Source organism: Microcaecilia unicolor, chromosome 9 (assembly GCF_901765095.1).
Source record: "Microcaecilia unicolor chromosome 9, aMicUni1.1, whole genome shotgun sequence".
Classification (NCBI taxonomy): Eukaryota; Metazoa; Chordata; class Amphibia; order Gymnophiona; family Siphonopidae; genus Microcaecilia; species Microcaecilia unicolor.
The window spans coordinates 48,428,450-48,448,950 of record NC_044039.1 but is presented as its reverse complement, the minus strand read 5'-3'; the positions used below and the strand labels follow the sequence as shown (position 1 = coordinate 48,448,950).

Genomic DNA, 20,501 nt, shown 5'->3' with positions numbered 1-20,501 from the left:
AGAGTAGTCCTCCGCACTCACCCTAAGTTCTTGCCGAAGGTGGTGTCGGAGTTCCATCTGAACCAGTCAATTGTCTTGCCAACATTCTTTCCCCGTCCTCGTACCCGCCCTGTTGAACGTCAACTGCATACATTGGACTGCAAGAGAGCACTGACCTTCTATGTGGAGCGGACACAGCCCCACAGACAGTCCGCCCAAATGTTTGTTTCTCTTGATCCCAACAAGAGGGGAGTGGCTGTAGGGAAACGCACCATATCCAATTGGCTAGCAGATTGCATTTCCTTCACTTATGCCCAGGCTGGGCTGATTCTAGGGTCATGCCATGGCTGCGTCAGTGGCCTACTTGAAGTTATCCACTATTGAGATTTGCAAGGCTGCGACATGGTCATCTGTCCACACATTCACATCTCATTACTGCCTATAGCAGGATACCCGATGTGACAGTCGGTTTGGGCAGTCTGTGCTGCAGAATCTGTTTGGGGTTTAGAATCCAACTCCTCCACCTTAGGCCCATTTTTGTTCTGTTTCAGGCTGCACTCTGTTAGTAGGATAGGGTTAGGTCAATCTCAGTTATGTCCTCGCCGTTGCAGGCCCAATTGACCAATGTTTGTTGTTTTGAGTGAGCCTGGGGGCTAGGGATACCCCATCAGTGAGAACAAGCAGCCTGCTTGTCGTCGGAGAAAGTGAAAGCTACATACCTGTAGAAGGTATTCTCCGAGGACAGCAGGCTGATTGTTCTCACAATCCCGCCCACCTCCCTTTAGGAGTTGTGTCTTCCCTTTCTTTGCTTTTTATTGGACTGAGGAGCATGCTCGCGTTCGGGCGGGAAGACGGTTGCACTTGCACGGGAGCGCGAGGCTAGCAAACTCTTTGTTGCTAGGGAGAATTCTGGTTCTGTGGCTGCCGTCGACGTCACCCACTTGTGAGAACAATCAGCCTGCTGTCCTCGGAGAATACCTTCTACAGGTATGTAGCTTTCGCTGTATTGTTTATTAACACTAACCACCAGCAACATGTAAAGCCGGAAAACAGGAACAGAACTTGCGCATTTCTTAATGGCAATGCAATGTCATCACCAGGGGGTGTTCTGTTGGATATGCTGGATGTTTAGATTAGCAAAGGTTGGATAATGGAGCCTGTACTGTAGTTAGGTTTGGTGGTAGATACTGTGCTATGGAAATTTTTTTTTTTCTGTGCCATTGTCCTGGAAAACCAAAAGTAAATGTGTGCATCAGAGGCATCTTCTGATTCAAGATTTGTGGGCTGTGGTCCCCCTTTTATTTATTTTGAAGACTTTGGCTGTTATTTCTAGACCTGCATTCGCTCATATATTTATGATGGGGGCAGTATGGCACTAAAGCAAAAACTTTTCAGATGCTTTTAATATTTCATGAACATTGCTTCGACAGTGAATATACTTTATCTAGCATGAGACCCCAGATGCAAGGTTTTTGTTTTGTGCTTTCTCCACAGGGAGAGCAATCCGCCATCAGAATGACTATGCTAGTATTGTGCTGTTAGATCACAGATACTCACGCCCTGTCATCTTGAACAAGCTTCCACAGTGGATTAAAACCAGTACGCAGGTCAAACCAACTTTTGCACAAGCTTTTGCAGCAGTACGAAAGGTAAGTGGTTCACGAGCTGTATAAAAACGATTTGTACATATTCTGAGAGCCAGGCATACTGGTCATTTTGCAATAAATGGGGGAAAATAACATCTTTCAATATTCGCTGGTAGGCCTTTTTTCATTCTTCTATTTTGCTCAGTTGCCATGTGAGAACGGGATACCGAGGTGCAACTGCTGCTTTTCAGCTGGCAAATTGGCATAAAAACAGTGCTTACCTCAGCTGTTCAGTCAGGGACTATGAACATTATTTCAGTAGTATTCATAACCCAAGGGGAAAGCGGCAGGCTTGAGGAAAAACAATTTATAAGGGAGTAGTTTAACCATAAGAACATCAATGTGAGCTGGTCCTTGCTTCAGTTTCCAGATCACAGTTTATGCATCCCACATTGCAGCAACTCCAGCACCAGCCAAAGGCAATATTCATGATCATACATAAGAATGACAGCTGGTGACTGGATTTAGAACCAGTAGCGTTACAAGGTTCTTAAGGGAGCCCATGTGTACGATTCCATTCATAGAACCATTGCTTTAATGACCAGACCAGGAATAGGAGGGGGGTCTAAATATCCTAGGTTAGCTGTAAATGAAAGCTCATGGTACCAGGTTACCAGCATTGTAGAAAGAGAACAGTACTACTACTGGGACAAAAAAAATAGTACTGAAAAACACATTAGCTTTTTCATAAAGCCCTCATCCCAGGCACTACAGCGGAAGGTAAACCATATATATGCCTTACAATTTAGACATCTACACTGCCTTGTCTATTTAGGTTGGAGAAACAGAGTACATGGTTTTTTTTCTTCCTTTCTAGTTCTTTCAAGAGAAGAAATCTCCCTGCCTTACAGGCCAGTACTAAGAAACAGGATTATATTCCAAGAAATGATGCTACTGCTCACTCATAAATATCAGTCTGACCTTTGTACAAATGTGATGGACCTATATCCTTCTGTGACATTAAAGGATTACTTATATAAACCATATCAGACTTGCAGAGGGAAAAAAACCCCAACTTTCTAAAAAGTGAGACGTGTTTTCTGGTTTGTATAGTTTATTAAAAAAATAAATAAACAAACATGAGCAACTGCTTCTCCTTTCTTTATTGAACAGAAATATGTTAAGAGCACAAACATGAAATAACTACAAGTGGAACAGTCAACTGCCCTGTAAAAAGTTTGAGAGCCTGGGAACCCTTTTCATGCTGCTAATGTGGATAGAATGGAACTGCCCTCTTCCTCAGGGTTTGTGGACATAAAATGTGGACAAGGGTTGTACTTTCATTAGAAAGCACTTTATAAAATTGCAATAGAAAATAGTATGTAAAAGGTCACACAGCACATTAAATAGATAATTTCTCATATTGTTTCTGGAACGTTAAAAGTTCATGAGCTATTACAGTGGGGGAAATAAGTATTTGATCCCTTGCTGATTTTGTAAGTTTGCCCACTGACAAAGACATGAGCAGCCCATAATTGAAGGGTAGGTTATTGGTAACAGTGAGAGATAGCACATCACAAATTAAATCCGGAAAATCACATTGTGGAAAGTATATGAATTTATTTGCATTCTGCAGAGGGAAATAAGTATTTGATCCCCCACCAACCAGTAAGAGATCTGGCCCCTACAGACCAGGTAGATGCTCCAAATCAACTCGTTACCTGCATGACAGACAGCTGTCGGCAATGGTCACCTGTATGAAAGACACCTGTCCACAGACTCAGTGAATCAGTCAGACTCTAACCTCTACAAAATGGCCAAGAGCAAGGAGCTGTCTAAGGATGTCAGGGACAAGATCATACACCTGCACAAGGCTGGAATGGGCTACAAAACCATCAGTAAGACGCTGGGCGAGAAGGAGACAACTGTTGGTGCCATAGTAAGAAAATGGAAGAAGTACAAAATGACTGTCAATCGACAAAGATCTGGGGCTCCACGCAAAATCTCACCTCGTGGGGTATCCTTGATCATGAGGAAGGTTAGAAATCAGCCTACAACTACAAGGGGGGAACTTGTCAATGATCTCAAGGCAGCTGGGACCACTGTCACCACGAAAACCATTGGTAACACATTACGACATAACGGATTGCAATCCTGCAGTGCCCGCAAGGTCCCCCTGCTCCGGAAGGCACATGTGACGGCCCGTCTGAAGTTTGCCAGTGAACACCTGGATGATGCCGAGAGTGATTGGGAGAAGGTGCTGTGGTCAGATGAGACAAAAATTGAGCTCTTTGGCATGAACTCAACTCGCCGTGTTTGGAGGAAGAGAAATGCTGCCTATGACCCAAAGAACACCGTCCCCACTGTCAAGCATGGAGGTGGAAATGTTATGTTTTGGGGGTGTTTCTCTGCTAAGGGCACAGGACTACTTCACCGCATCAATGGGAGAATGGATGGGGCCATGTACCGTACAATTCTGAGTGACAACCTCCTTCCCTCCGCCAGGGCCTTAAAAATGGGTCGTGGCTGGGTCTTCCAGCACGACAATGACCCAAAACATACAGCCAAGGCAACAAAGGAGTGGCTCAGGAAGAAGCACATTAGGGTCATGGAGTGGCCTAGCCAGTCACCAGACCTTAATCCCATTGAAAACTTATGGAGGGAGCTGAAGCTGCGAGTTGCCAAGCGACAGCCCAGAACTCTTAATGATTTAGAGATGATCTGCAAAGAGGAGTGGACCAAAATTCCTCCTGACATGTGTGCAAACCTCATCATCAACTACAGAAGACGTCTGACCGCTGTGCTTGCCAACAAGGGTTTTGCCACCAAGTATTAGGTCTTGTTTGCCAGAGGGATTAAATACTTATTTCCCTCTGCAGAATGCAAATAAATTCATATACTTTCCACAATGTGATTTTCCGGATTTAATTTGTGATGTGCTATCTCTCACTGTTACCAATAACCTACCCTTCAATTATGGGCTGCTCATGTCTTTGTCAGTGGGCAAACTTACAAAATCAGCAAGGGATCAAATACTTATTTCCCCCACTGTAGGTGTTAAATTCACTGGAGAGAGGTATTTCCATTTCTTGTTAACATTAAGATGTAGGATTATTTACAATGGAACTTTGTTAAAAAGGGAGAAACATAAAATACAGTCAGGTATAGGGGCAATATCTTGAAGGCAGAACAATGACGACTATGGGGTGCCAGCTGAAGGGAGTTAATCTGCATCAATAAGAAATTTTGCAAAAAGATACGATTTTAACATTTTACGAAAGATAGTTAGTCTTTTAATATCTGTTGGTAAGGTGTTCCAAAGTTTGATTGAGAGATAAGAGAAACCCATGACACATATCGATTTTTAGGGAACTCCTTTATAGTTTGGGTAATGGAGTAAATGTTTTGAGTGCCTCCCAGGGCATTCATTAAAGAGAGATTAATGTGATCAGATATTCTAGGGATAGTCCTTTTGAGTATTCTAAAGAAAAGATCTAGGATCTTAAAATATATCCTGGCTTTTAAGGGAAAAGCCAGTGTAGTGTGTTTGTAACAGGGGAGAGCCTCTATGGTAACGTGGATACCTAAATATCAGGTATGCCGCCGTGTTTTGGCAGTCTAGTTTTAAGCTCAGGTCTTTGCGTTCTGCATATAGTCTGTTGCAATAGTCGAGCTGGGACAATATTAGTGTTTGAAGTAAGAGATGAAATGTTGTGACTGGGAAGAGACTTCTGTTTCTTCTCAGTTTCCAGAGAGTCCTGAAAGCTTTCTTAATGACTGTTGCTCTTCGGTCATTGAATGTCAAGTTTTGATCTTGTATGACTCCTAGTACTTTGAGGCTGCATTCTAGCAGGAAATTTGTTGGGCCAATTGTGAAGCTATTGCAGGAAATTGGATGGGAAGGGGCTTGTCATTACCAGGAATTTGGTCTTATCTCTATTCGGTTTTAGTCTAAAAGCTGAGGCCCGTGTCTCCATCAAGTCTAGCCTGGTCTGAATCGTGTCTGTGATATCGGTTAGGTCTCCCATAAAGGGGACATCAACAGCGTATATATATGATTTTAGGCTTTTCTCCTCCAGTTTGCTGCCAAGAGAAGCTATCATTTATCTTTATTTATTTATTTTATTTGCTGCATTTATATCCCACATTTTCCCACCTATTTGCAGGCTCAATGTGGCTTACAATATAATACATCAACAATCACATTGATGGAATAAGAAAATCAAAATGTAGATAACAGATAAGTTGCATAAGAATATCATGGCAATCATATTAACGGAGAAGAATTTCAGAATTGTTGCAATTAAGGTGCATAAGAAAATTATGTATAATAAGAAGTGGATAAATAGTTACAACATAACATAATGATATCAGGACAAGATATAATGTTCAACAATTAGGGTGTAAATTAAAATAGACAAATTAGGAAGTTCCATTATAATTGTATCATGTGAAGCTTAGGTGTCAATTCCTATGGGGGATCTTTTTTGTACGTCTTTTTGAACAAGTAGGTCATCAGTAACTTCCGAAAGGTCATCAGGTCGTGTGTTCTTATGGTGGTCGGTAATTCATTCCATAGTTGTGTGCAGATGTATGAAAAGCTGGATGCATGTATTGATTTGTATTTAAGTTTTCTGCAATCGGGATAATGGAGGTTTAAGGAGGTGCATGATGAACTTTTGTTATTTCTCTCTGGTAAATCAATTAGGTCTGACATGTAAGATGGGGCATCTCCATAAATAATTTTATGAACCAAGGTGCATATCTTGAATGCAATATGATCTTTCAGTGGAATCCAATGCAATTTTTCTCTAAGGGGTCTAGCACTTTCATATTTCGCCTTTCCAAATATCAATCTGGAGTCTCTTAATGGTTTGAGCCTTGCAACCCGCATATAAGGAATTACAGTAGTCCAAATGACTCAATACCAGTGACTGCACTAGGCTGTGGAATGTTTCCCTTGGGAAGAAAGGTTTCACTCTTCTAAGCCTCCACATTGCATAGAACATTTTCTTTATAACATTTTGCACATGGTCATCTAGATTTAGATTACGATCAATTGTTAACGCCTAGGAGTTTCAGGGTGTCCGCAACAGATAAGTGTGGTTTACTGTATTTATATTGGTATAGTTGATTTTATTAAAATGCGATTATAATATAAGGCATTGTGTCTTTTCTGCGTTGAGCTTCAGATGGAATGCATCCGCCCATGAATTCATAGTTTGGAAGCTGAGATTAATTTTATCTGCAATTTCTGATAGATCATTTTTGAATGAAATATATATCGTCACATTATCAGCATAAATATATGGGTTTAAGTCTAGGTTGGATAAAGATCTGGCCAGTGGTAGCATCATTAAAGAGAATCGGAGAAAGCGGAGATCCTTGAGGCACACCACATTCAGGTCTCCATGGCGATGATATGATCGATTTAGATATTACCCGGTATGTTCTTGCTGTTAAGAAACTATGAAACCAATTCAGTACATTACCTCCAATTCCAAAATACTCAAGAATGTTTAATAGGATATCATGGTCAACCATGTCAAACGCGGTGGACATGTCGAATTGTAAAAGAAGAACATTATTACCGGTTGGAATTATTTGTTTGAATTTGGTCATGAGTGTTATAAGAACTGTTTCGGTGCTGTGATTGGCACGGAAACCAGATTGGGATGTGTGTAATACTGAGAAGTTGCTCAAGTAATTGGTAAGTTGTTTGGTTACCAGACTTTCCATTAACTTGACTACCAATGGGATGGATGCCACTGGACGATAATTGGATATATCATTTAGTTTTTTCTTTTAGTCTTTGGGAATTGGTGTGAGTAGGATATTACCTTTATTAGTGGGAAAGGATCCATGTTGAAGCATGTGATTCAGGTAGGAGGTAAGATCAAATATGAAACGCTGGGGGGGCAGATTTTATTAAGTAGCTGGGACATGCGTCCAATTTACAGTGGGATTTGGTGAATTTGTTGATCAATTGGGCAACAGTATCTTCCGTTAATGAATCAAAATTTGTCCATATTCGGTCTACTGGATATTCATTGATTGTTGGATCCAGGCAGTCAAAGAATTTTACATAGTCGGAGGAGTTGGTTGATAAGGTGGATCTTAGTTTAATGATTTTCTCATTAAAGTGAGTAGCTAGATCATCTGCTGATGGGGTATCCGTGTTAGTTAAGGTGACTGGTGTGGTGTCTAAAAGATTATGTACAAGTTGGAATAACGTGTAAGTTTTTATAGTTTTGCCCTATTTTGGAATTACAATATGACTTTTTAGATTGTCTGACGGCATATTTATATTTTCTTAACATTAGTTTCCATGTAGTAAATGTTTGCTCATCTTTCTTTTCAATCCATGCACATTCAAGTCTCCTTGTTTGGGTTTTTAGTTTTCTCAGGTCGCTGTTAAAGCAAGGGAGTGAATTTTTTCTTCGCAACATTCTTGTTTGTGTTGGCGCTATTGTATCAAGTATGCTGTTGCATCTCATGTCCCAGTTTAAAAAGGTATTGATTGGAATTTGCTTGTGCTGACCATTCATTCCTGTAAAACTGTTGCCAAAATAATAATGTGACCTCTTGTGGTGAAAGTTTTTCGTTCTTAATACTGGATCATATTTTTTATGCTCCATTGCATGGATATTTTTAGTTTGAAATGGTCTGACCAGGGTACTTGTGCCCAATTTATATCTGTAATTGTAAAGATTTGATCAGGAGTAAATTTATGTGTGATGAGGTCAAGTGCATGACCTTTGATATGGGTTGAGTATTTATCCAATTGAAATCCCAGAGCTGGAAAAAATCTTTGCATTCTTGTGTGTTCTTTGAATTGTAATCTTCTAGGTGTAAATTTATGTCTCCTAGTATAAGCAGATTAGAATTAGATAAGCAAGCATTCGAGATGACGTCCATAAGATGTTGTTGACATTCTTGCCAGTTTCTTGGTAGTCTATAAAACAGAATAATGTTTAGATGGTCAGATAATGTAGAATGGTCGATATTAAGTGAGGCAATTTCTAGTTGTGGAGACATGGATTCTGTTATAGTTGTTACTATGAAGTGGGATTTATATATTAAAGCAATGCCACCTCCGCTCTTTCCATTTCTAGGCCAGTGAGTTATTTTGTAACCCGGAGGGCAAAGATCTAATAATATTGGGTCATTTTATTTATTGCATTTGTACCCCACATTTTCCCACCTCTTTGCAGGCTCAAAGAAATGGATCCAAGTTTCATTAATGATTAAAAAATCCAGGTTATCATCAATGATCCAATCTGTTAATATTGTTGTCTTGTTAACAGCTGATCTAGCATTTGTGTAGCCAATTTGGATTTTTTGAAAGGGATCAGATATTTTAGGGGTTATGTTGATTTTTCTTAGTTGTCTGTTGAAGAGATTTATTGTGACCATTATTTCCTTTGTTTTGATGATTCCATTGTTTTGGTTGTTATTGTTATTATAGTGATGAGTATTGTATTTGGATGACCGATAAGGCATGCAGATTGTAGGAATACAATTAGTTTCTGATAGGGGGGTGGTGAATTAGGGTGAGTAGATGATGAAAAATAATGTTGTAATATTCATTTTGATATTATTTCTTGTGAATATAGGGTTTGTTAGGATTGCATCAGCTAAATGCAGTTGTCTGTAATTAGTAATTACAGAAGTTGTTAGAAAGAGGTGTAAGTGGCACAGTTCTATAAAACTAATCCTGCCATTGAGAAAACTGTGATGAACTTTGCAGCAATGTCAGAACTACCTTTTTAGGATAATAAGTATAATTCCTTGTAACACCAGGTTAATCGTCACTTTGGGACAACTTCATTTGTTTTGTGATGTCTGCAGTGCTGGTACGCTCCCAAAGTTTGATCTCTGGTGAATTAAACGACTGTGGGGCAGAAGATCCTGTGGTGTTTGGAAGTAAGGTAGACAGAGTCTTAGTTGATTCCGTTTAGTTGAGAATTGAAGATCAGGATCATATGTCTATTATACTGCAATATTGTCTAGGGAGCAACAGTCAAGCCTACAGGACCATAGAATTAGTACCTTAAAGAGGTGAAGTATAAGGGATAGGTGAATGACCACAATCGACCAGTCCAGAATCACACTCCGTACTCACCCCTTGGACGCCATCGGTCCTTGTAGCTCAATGTGAAGTCAATCAATCTTTCACACCCGTTGCTCTCACTGAATTTCCGACCGGCGCTAACCAGACTACAAAGCCTGCAGCTCAGTACGATGTCAGATTAGGACTCGGCGAAAGATCAGCTGTTGAGGAGGTGAGTCAGCGAATAAGTGGCAGTTTGACCAACAAGGCTCCGTAACCGCTAGCACCAGTATACACAAAAGGTAGATGTGGAAAATCAGCTGTTGAGGAGCCACAAATAAGTGGCAGTCTGACCAGCAAGATTCTATAACCGCTAGCATCCGTATGCACTGAAGGTATATGTGAATCAGCTACCGTTAGCGACCAATTATCCAGGATGCAATCGCGGTCCGCTAGCGATGTTGGGGTCGATGTTGTCAGTTTAGGACTCATAAAATGACAATTGAATTTGTTGTATGCGAGGTGAAATCAGTCCGTTATCAGTATTAGATGACTCATTAGTTGACAAGTGAATTTGTTGTATGCGAGGTGAAATCAGTCCGTTATCAGTATTAGATGACTCATTAGTTGACAAGTGAATTTGTTGTATGTGAGGTGAAATCAGTCCGTTGTCAGTATTAGAAGTAGGTGAAGACTACTAGGTCCACCAAATTGGACCATTAAACAACGTGATTAAAGGTCGTAAGCACTCACGTGTTGTAGGCCTGGTGGGTTTGCGATGTAATCCAATTCGGAAGCAAACGATCAAGCTGTAGAGGCTCAATAATTGGTTCAGCAACTAATCACTATGAGCCTCCGATAAGACCGAATAAATTATGGCTAAATTACAGTCAGTTCTGACTGGGATTCTATCTGTGTTCTATGGCGCAGTTATTTCTCGGCCATCTTCCTAGCAGCCATTTACTTTACTAGCTCTGGAGAGGCCGCTGAACACTAGAGATGCTCCGATCACAGCTGCGGTCTTCTAATACAATCCCAATAGTCAAAATTATTCCGTACCGGCTGAATTCCAGCAGGTCTCAGGTCGGTAATGGCTCCGATCAGGCGGTATCGAGGTACAGTGAAAATTAGGGTCAGTCAGTCAACCAGCCAGCAGGGCAGCGTTTCATCCACGAGGCTGGCGGGAAACCTCAGGAACTTCGGGCAGCTTCTAGTCTCTGGTGCCAAATTCAATCATGGAGGTCCGCTGGTACTTTGATATTGTTTTCAGTCCCTGCAGCTGTTAAGTTTGGGACTGACGGTCTAATTGCCCGTTCCGGCTGACTTCAGCAAGGTCTCTGGAACGGTCTGACAGTCATCCAGTCGGGCAGCGTTTCTTCCATGATGTAAACAGTGTTGGTAATAATGGAGATCCTTGCAGTACAATGTCTTTTGGCTGCAAGAACCTCGTTGTGGGCTTGTTTTTCAGTCTCTTTGGTGCTATGATGTCAAAGGTCACTTTGCTCGGAAGGCCCTCTGTTTTGCTGTTGAGTTGGGTTCCAGTGGTAGGCAGAGATTTTATGCATGAGATCTATTTGCATACAATAAAGGCAGTGCATGCAAATGGATATCATGCATATTCATTGGGGAAATCCTGAAACCTGACTGGATTGCAGCCTTCTAGAACAGCGGATGGACAACCCTGCTCTCGGGGGGGGGGGGGGGGGGGGGTTAGATTTTGGCTTTTTTTCCACTGAGCTGTGACTAAGGGAAGCTTTAAAGAAAACAAATGGGCAAAGGAATGTAACAGAAGACGACAGATCAGGCCATGTTTTGTTTTGTTTTAGCAGTGTGGTTGCATATTAAAAGGAGGGGGGAATCTTATATAGAGTGTAAAAGGAAGGTAGTGTGGAGTGTTCTGAAGCTAGCACTTTCTTCTCCGCTCTTGGCCTCTGGCATTGTTGACAAACATGTTTATCCATGAATTAGCAAAGTGCCTACAGTTCAGTGCAGCAAGCGTCACCAGGCAATGGAAGCCACCGCTAACAATGCACGTCTGCTACCTCAGAGGATGTCTCACACCTGTGGAACAGCAGCCATTTTGCCACCTCTACTACTTTTTTTTTAGTCTGGGTGTTACAGATTCAAAAATACTGTTTTAGTGCAATCCCTGGTTAAAATTTGTTGTAACTCTAATGGGATCCTTTGGTATAGCTGTGTTACAAATTCTCTACTGTCCCTTTCATATGATCAGTATGTTTAAAATTAAAGAAAATTTTTTTCACTCAATGCATTAAGCTCAAGTTTGTGGACAGAGGATGTGATAAAAGGCAGTTAGTGCAGCTGAGTTTAAAAGAGGTTTGAAAAGAAATGTTCTTGAATATGTAAATGCTTTAAATAAAAAAAAGAGGTTTGAAAAAATTCTTGGAAGAAAAGTCCATAAACTATTAAGGAAGGCCTGGGAATAAGAAGAATTATTTCTTGATACATTTAGGGTTCCTACCACATCTTTGTGACCTGGATTGGCCACTGCTGGAAACAGAATGCTAGGCTAGATGAACTTTTTACACAGTATGGTAATTAATTTAAAACTACAGGGCATGAAAAAAAAAATCTAGAGTGGCAGTTACAGCAGGAGGTAATGCCATAGTTTACTATTTAAAAATGCAGTAATTTCATAGTCATGTTTTTATCTTAGAAATATACTTCCTGGGACCTACTTGGTTTCCTCTGTTACGAAGCAAATACAGAAAACAGTATATTCCCACACTATTTAAAAACACTGCTTAACACTTCAGCCATTTGAAACATGACAACTTCCAGCCATGGCACACACACCCCACCCTCACTCACACACACAAACTAACTCTGTGACACATACACACACAAGGAAAAATTTAAAATGTAAGAAACAATTACAATACAAATACAACTTTAAAAAAATTCATTGGCTTTTTAAAAAACATTTATATCCCTTAATATCAAACAGAAAAAATAAAAACCACATGCTAGCGCCCGTTTCATTTGTTTCAGAAACGGGCCTTTTTTACTAGTTAGTAAGAAGTAATTTTATCTCAACAGTAGTTAAGAAATGAGACAAAGCAGGAGTATGAGTGCATGATGTTTATTAAACTGTGAATTAGGGGGATATTTGCCAATCTTTAAAGGAATGACATTGATCTACTTCAAAAATTGGTACCTCCATTTTGTTGTGATGTTTGTGTTCCTTTAGCATAACAGAAATGGCAGAAGGAACTTAGCACTTTGAGAGTTTAAGTACTGAAAAGGAGAATTCAGTTCTGTTGAACTTTGGGCATTTATGATTCCCAATCATCTTCATTCTCTTCTCCAGCTGGCTGCTGTGGAGGTGGTAAAGGTGGTATTGTGTCTGACATGCGGGCAAAAGCTCCACCAGGTGTGCTGGGTGCATCCCCACTTCCATCTCCTACAGCAGGCCCTTTCCCAGAGATTCCTACAAAGGGGATAAAAATGAAATGAGACTACAAATGGATAAAGAATGAAGCATTAAAGCAGCCATTTCTTATCTCTCCAGCCCAGTCAAGAAAAACTTGTGTTTGAACTGATCTAGAAGGTGTCAAAGGAAGAAAATTTGCATGTAAGACCTAATTTCTTCATATCCAGGATGAAATCTTTCAGTTTTATCCAGTTTTCAAGAGGAAGGCCTTCAAGCTGACTTGGCACCGCATGCTTAAAATATATCCTTGTCCTCTTTCCCATAGTGATTTCTAGAAAACATTTGTTATTCTGAGATGGGTGTTACTGGACTTATGGCAAATTGCTCACTTCCTTTCATCTACAGCTGCTAAAATCTTTGTCCAACAGCTATGGCCGTTGGTGGTGGCACACGAAAAAAATATCCTCATACATATTGTACCTTTTCGTCTCATGGCTAGTTTATTAAAGAGATCTGACATCAGGTCTCCTCCTCCTGTGGCTCTCACTGAAACAAAAAAAGAAAAATATCAAAGCATCAGGCTGGAGAAACTAATAGTGTACCAACATACCTATCACATTTATTTTGAGGTTCAGTACTCGATCACTACATTCAGAGTAATCAAGATGACAGCAACTTATCCTTCAAGGCACAGAAGGAATAAAAGACTATTTCTTTGTTGCATTTACAGAGTTGAAGTTGCATAGACGATTTCCAGTGCCTTGCAAGTCTTTACACCACTGTACATTTTTTATATTCAATCTAAAAAAAAAATACAGTTCAAAATGCATTAAAAGTAGGAGTTTAACCAATTCTTTCAACGTGAAAGAACAATTATTGGAATATTCAAAATGTAAATTAATAAAAACCAAAGGGCCCTGTTTACTAAGCCATGCAAACTTTTTAGGAGGCTTTGTAAACAGTGCCCAAAAAATCTTATTTGCATGAGTCTCTCCATTCTGTCATTGCAATCCCAAATAAGCCCAATCCCAAAAATTGCCTTAAACAGTACCATAATAAATTGAGCTCATCTGAGTCTAGTAAGGCTGATTCAAATACTTCTAGATGAATCACATGCTCTCTCTCTCTTATGTAACATGAGTTTGAATCAAAGGTCTATACCTCCTGAACACAAAGCTGCCAAGGAAAGGTAATTCAAAAGGCTGAGATAAGGGGAAGGCTAAAAGGAAATTTCAGTGGGTTTGACTATCCTTTGGGGGCACTGGTAGGTCCATCATTATAAAGTAAAAAAGAGTTTGTGATAGCCTTATTTATAATGTCTTATTAGTGCCAAAGTCTGTAGCCACAGGCTGAACAAAACCAGGGTGGGGGGGCTACAATTATCCAGAGGCCTCTGTGGTAAGACGGGGGAAAATGTTGACTGTTCAACAATTTCAACATTACTCTACAAACACAGCAGTATAGGAAGGTGATGAGAAGGAAAGCACTGCTAAAGAAAAGCCATGTCACACATAATATTTGCATAAAAGCACTTACAAGATACTGCATATAGACAGGAGAAGGTTCTGTAGACCAAAGTGGAATTTTTTGGTCTCACTGTTAAGTGTTATGTATGGCATAAAAGAAACAAAGCACACTGCTAACACCATCCCTTGAGCAAAGTAAGGTGATGGCAGTATTATGTTGTGGGGATAATTTGAAGCAGCTATTTTATTTATTTTTTATTTTCGTTACATTTGTACCCCGTGCTTTCCCACTCATGGCAGGCTCAATGCGGCTTACATATTGTATACAGGTACTTATTTGTACCTGGCTATGACAGGGAGGCTTAATAAGTTGAGGAAAATATAGATAATGCAAAGTATACACAGATTCTAGAAGCAATTCTGTTCCAGTCTACCACAGATCAAGAACTGCGGCAAAGATTAAGACAATGCTCCCAAGCACAAAACAGAAATATCAATGGAGGGGCTCAATTAGAAGAAAGTGAGAGTCCTCAAATGAACCAGTCAAGACTTGAATCCTGCAGACTACATGTGGTCCATGGCCAACTATTCTGCCAAGAAAAATGGGCAAAAACAGCACCATCCTGCATTGTTTATCTTATCAAACTGATAGATGCTTGTCTTAAAGGATGTTATTACTGCAAAAAAAAGTTCCTACCAAGGATTGAGTCAAGGTGTTTAATATCTCCTGTACCAAATGCAATTTGCAATGAATTACTGAGAGAGGCATGAGCAAAATCTAAAGATCTGTGCAAGGATTTTTTTTTTTTTTTTAAGATAAAAGGCAGTATAGTAAACACTAAACATCTATTTTGAATTCTTAATTAAACTTTTGAATATTTCTATACATATTCTTTTGTTACTGGTAATAAATTCACAGAATATTCAAAAACTTTTATTCATACTGAGCATTTAAAATCCATTATCAACTGAGATGAAATGAGGGAATCTGATGCACTAAAGATAATCTCATGAATAGATTGTACCCCAATAATAGTGATGAATAAATCACTGAGACTTAACCACAGACTTTAACAGCACTATCACAGTCTACAAAAAATATTCCCAAATCAGTGAAGATCAAACTGTTAGTACTTCCAAATTCATGGGCCAATGATCAGAAGCAAATGCAGGTGCTAGAGACTATTAGCACCATACTAGTGCCTGCGTTTGCTACCGCCCCACGATCAGAGCCCCCCCGAGCATGTGAAACAACGCGCTCGTGGGCTCTGAATACAACTAGTATGCAAATGCATACAAAACAGGGCTAAACATATTCATCTGGCATTAGGGTTTGCAGACCATTGGGGAGGAATGTTGAGCCCTATCCAGCATGCATTTGCATACTTGCAGGCCCCCATTCCCCCCAATGTAGCAACCCCCGCAGGAACCCAGAGCTAAGCTGACCCAATTGACACCCCCTCCCCCAGCAACGGGGCGTCTCCCCGACCAAAGTTCAAGGGGGGATGGAGATCTGAGGGGGCTTCAGCCTTCCCTAACCCCACCCCCAGCATTCCTGAGATGTCCCTGGCGACCCAGTGGGCTATGGTCAATCCCCCCACCCCCTAACAAGTTGGAGGAGGGAGGTGCCCTCCCTCCTCTTCCATCGGCACCACCTGCAAAATGGCAGCGCCCAGCCCTGCCCAGTGTATCCTGGGATGCACTAGGCGGGGCTTCATGCCATATAAGCTACGAACTATGATACCCAACAAATCAATTGATTATGTAAATCTACTTGAATGTCTAAGACCCAATACATGGGGAATATCCAGCTAACCGATCAAGGACCAACTTCGACTCACTATCGAACGATAACATCTCTCAATCACTCAAAAGATACGCCAAGTCACAATGCAAATTAGACATCTGTCCTACCAATCTTATAAGATCTGCCCCTCAACAATTCATAACAGACCTCACGAAACACCTAAACTACATGCTACAAAGCGGTCTCTTCCCAAAAGATAAAGGAAATATTCTACTGACTCCTTTACCTAAAGATGCAAAGAAAAGTACAAGTGACGTAACCAACTATCACCCAGTAGCATCTATCCCGCTGATAATCAAACTTATGGAAGGCGTAGTGACGAAACAACTCACTAACCACCTAAATAAACACTCAATTCTGCACGAATCTCAATCAGGATTTCGATCGAACTACAGCACAGAAACAGTACTAGTAACTTTAATGAATAAATTTAAACAAACAATTGCAACTGGCAATAACATACTTCTCCTGCAATTTGACATGTCCAGTGCCTTCGACATGGTCAACCACATCCTGGAATACTTTGGAGTTGGAGGTAACGTTCTTAACTGGTTCAAGATCATACCAAGTAACAATATCAGCCCCATGGATACCTGAATGCAGAGTTCCCCAAGGATCCCCCCTCTCACCAACCCTCTTTAACCTAATGATGTTACCCCTAGCCAAGCTATTAGACAATCAAAATCTCAACCCATACATATATGCAGATGATGTCATGATTTACATCCCATTTAAACAAGATCTAAAGGAAATCACTAACGAGATCAACCAAAGCTTCCAAATCATGCACTCCTGGGCGGATGCATTTCAGCTAAAACAACGCAGAAAAACCACAATGTCTTATACTCACCTCACAACACAATACAAATAAATTCACCACCATAACCACCCCAAACTTTTCCCTCCCCATCTCAAACAATCTGAAAATTCTGGGAGTTACCATTGATCGAAATCTCACACTTGAAAATCACGTGAAGAATACAACCAAGAAAATGTTTCACTCTATGTGGAAACTCAAAGAGTAAAACCTTTCTTCCCAAGAACTATCTTTCGGAAACTGGTTGAGTCAATGTTATTAAGTCACCTGGACTATTGCAATGCACTTTACGCTGGCTGTAAAGAACAGACCATCAAGAAACTTCAAACAGCCCAGAATACAGCAGCCAGACTCATATTTGGAAAAACAAAATATAAAAGTGCAAAACCCCTAAGAAAGAAACTACACTGGCTCCCTCTTAAGGAACGTGTCACGTTCAAGATCTGCATGATTGTTCACAGAATCATTTATGGAGATGCCCTGACCTACATGCTAGACCTTGTGGACCTACCACCCAGGAATGCTAAAAGATCTTCCCGCATCTTTCTCAACCTACACTTGTAAAGGTCTAAAATACAAACTAATACACGCGACCAGCTTTTCTTATATGAGTACACAGCTGTGGAATGCACTTCCATCTCACTTGAAATCGATCAACGAATTGAGTAACTTCCGCAAATCTTTGAAAACCTCTCTCTTCAACAAAGCCTACCACAAAAACCCATAACCAACTATAATACAATACCTATACACCATTATTCAGAATGTATCCTTCTATAACTGCTTGACCAAATCCTCCTGTTTTCCTTGACTCTTTGTAACACCAATTATATTCTTTATCTTGGTATGGCGATACCATAACAGGTCTTTGTAAGCCACATTGAGCCTGCAAATAGGTGGGAAAATGTGGGATACAAGTGCAATAAATAAAATATAAGGGGGGCCGTCGGTCGCCCACTGGGTCACTAGGGACCTGAACCTCTGTCGGGGGGGGGGGGGGTGTCGGCATCAACCTGTGTCCAGGGGGACCAGTGGTCCTCTGGACCTCTGGCCCCCGTTTTGTCTGGCTCCGGGTGGGGGTAGTTGGGGCCTGGTAGTCCCATGGACCTCCAGCCCCTGTGTTTGACAGTCTGGGCTTTTGACAGCCAATACCTGTCAATCCTCCCACACTTCTACCCCATAATCAGAGAGAATTGCGTGCTTAAATTTGCATGCAATTATCTCTGATCATAGGTACAGTAATGCCCCGCTCTGTTGCAGCACTATTTTTAGAGCACTGTTTGGAGCAGTGCGGGGCTTTTTTATCATGTGCCTGTCAATGTCTTGAAGTAGCTTGGAACAAGCTAAAATCTTATCATTTGTTCAGGGATATCCAAAAGCAAACCTCCTTGATAATGGCTATATATGAAAAAAAGCCCATGAGGGGGATACCAGCCCTCCTCTTTCGAACTCCAAAGATTAAAAGTTTCACCAAATCTTCTGACATCAGCAATAATATCCTTAGGTTAATGTCTGTTCTTAATATAGATCCATATTTTGCCACCTGGCTTCCTCAGGAGGAACAGAATTCACCCCTGCACTTCCTGATGAAACACAATTGGCTCACTACGCTGGACATCTTGCCCTCCATTTAAAATTTGTTATATCAACTATTCTATTTATTTGTTGCGTTTGTATCCCACATTTTCCCACCTATTTGCGGCTCAATGTGGCTTACATAGTACCGTGATGGTGATCGCCAATTCCAGTATGAGAAATACAGAGTGGTATTGCATTAAAGTTCATAAGTGACAGAGTAAATTAGGTAGTTAAGGAGGAAGAGTTAAGTTTTGTCCAGTTTTATTTATTTATTGCATTTGTATCCCACATTTTCCCACCTCTTTGCAGGCTCATTGTGGCTTACAATACATCATGAATAGTGGAAATATATGAGAAAGTATACATTTAGTAATAACAAAGGATCTTGGTTAACTTGATAATGATAAATAAGCCGCATTGAGCCTGCCATGAGTGGGAAAGCGCGGGGTACAAATGTAACAAAAATAAAAATAAAATAAAATAAATCATGATAATAGTTTAGCAATCAAATATTATAAGAAATATATAAGAAAATGTACATATAGTAATAACAAAGGATCTTGGGTAACATAATAATGAAAAACATGATGGTAGTTTAGCAAGCAAATATTGTAAAGGCAATTCTGGATGTGTGTATAGGAGTTCTGGTATGAGATTCGTTGTGTTGCAGGGTTCCGGTGTTTAGTTGGATCGTTATGGTATGCCTTTTTGAACAACTTGGTTTTTAATGATTTCCGAAAGTTTGTTAGGTCGTGCATTGTTTTCATGACATTTGGTAATGCATTCCATAGTTGTGTGCTTAAGTAGGAGAAGCTGGATGCATATGTTGATTTATATTTTAGTCCTTTGCAGCTTGGGTACTGGAGATTTAGGTATGTTCGTGCTGCCCTTTTTATGTTTCTGGTTGGTAAGTCTATGAGTTCTGCCATGTACACTGGGGCCTCACCATGAATAATTTTATGAACCAGGGTGCAGATTTTGAACGCAATTTGTTCTTTGATTGGGAGCCAATGTAGTTTTTCACATAAGGGTTTGGCGCTTTCGTATCTCGTTTTTCCAAGTATGAGTCTGGCTGCGGTGTTTTGGGCAGTTTGGAGTTTCTTCATAATTTGTTCTTTGCATCCGGCATAGATTGCATTGCAGTAGTCTAGGTGACTTAACACCATTGATTGTACCAGGCTGCAAAATATTTCCCTCAGGAAGAAAGGTTTTACTTGTTTGAGTTTCCACATTAAGTGGAACATTTTTTTGTTGTAGTTTTCGCTTGGCTTTCTAGCGTAAGGTTTCAGTCGATTGTAACTCCGAGAATTTTCAGGCTGTCTGAGACATTAAGAGTGTAGTCTGGGGTGTTTATAATGGTGGGTTTGTTCGTGTTGTGTTGTATTGTGATGAGAGGATGAGACAATGTGTTTTTTCTGCGTTCAGTTTTAGCTGAAATGCATCTGCCCATGAGTTCATGATTTGCAGGCTGAGTTTGATTTTGTTTATGATTTCTGTTAGATCGTGTTTGTACAGGATGTATATCGTGACATCGTCTGCGTAGATGTAGGGGTTAAGGCCTTGGTTGGATAGGGATTTGGCTAGTGGGGCCATCATTAGGTTGAAGAGGGTCGGTGATAGCTGTGAGCCTTGGGGTAACTTTCGCAAATCTTTGAAAACCTCTCTCTTCAACAAGGCCTATCCTCAGAATCCATAACTTAACACGTCATCAACCCACCTACTCTGAAGAATGCCTCTTTATAAATGTCTGCTTAGCTCTTCTATGTAATCCTCGATCTCATTGTAATACCGATTGTATCTTCTACCCTGTGAATGGCGATG

At 40.5% G+C, this 20,501-nt stretch overlaps 2 protein-coding genes and 1 long non-coding RNA gene across 6 annotated transcripts in view; 1 reads left to right on the top strand and 2 right to left on the bottom strand.

Annotated features, from left to right (window-relative positions):
• Positions 1 to 2,682, top strand: part of LOC115477495 (putative ATP-dependent RNA helicase DDX11-like protein 8) — a 348,371-nt gene extending 345,689 nt beyond the window's left edge. Inside the window, 2 exon segments of the mRNA XM_030214406.1 lie at positions 1,474 to 1,628; positions 2,443 to 2,682. Coding sequence (XP_030070266.1) covers positions 1,474 to 1,628; positions 2,443 to 2,487 — 200 coding nt within the window. The 3' untranslated portion in view covers positions 2,488 to 2,682.
• A 24-nt stretch (positions 2,683 to 2,706) lies between these two features.
• Positions 2,707 to 12,204, bottom strand: LOC115477497. Its single transcript, XR_003943340.1, has 3 exons — positions 12,190 to 12,204; positions 3,296 to 3,301; positions 2,707 to 2,787 (listed from the first exon to the last, which is right to left on the bottom strand). It is a non-coding gene; the product is annotated as an uncharacterized LOC115477497 (long non-coding RNA).
• A 501-nt stretch (positions 12,205 to 12,705) lies between these two features.
• WASHC1 (WASH complex subunit 1) overlaps positions 12,706 to 20,501 on the bottom strand; it is a 273,146-nt gene continuing 265,350 nt past the window's right edge. For all 4 annotated transcript variants that reach the window (XM_030214831.1, XM_030214830.1, XM_030214832.1 and 1 more), the window contains exons 10-11: positions 13,493 to 13,558; positions 12,706 to 13,069 (exon numbers count right to left, since the gene is read on the bottom strand). In XM_030214831.1, coding sequence (XP_030070691.1) covers positions 12,915 to 13,069; positions 13,493 to 13,558 — 221 coding nt within the window. In that variant the 3' untranslated portion in view covers positions 12,706 to 12,914. The remainder of the gene's footprint in view (positions 13,070 to 13,492; positions 13,559 to 20,501) is intronic.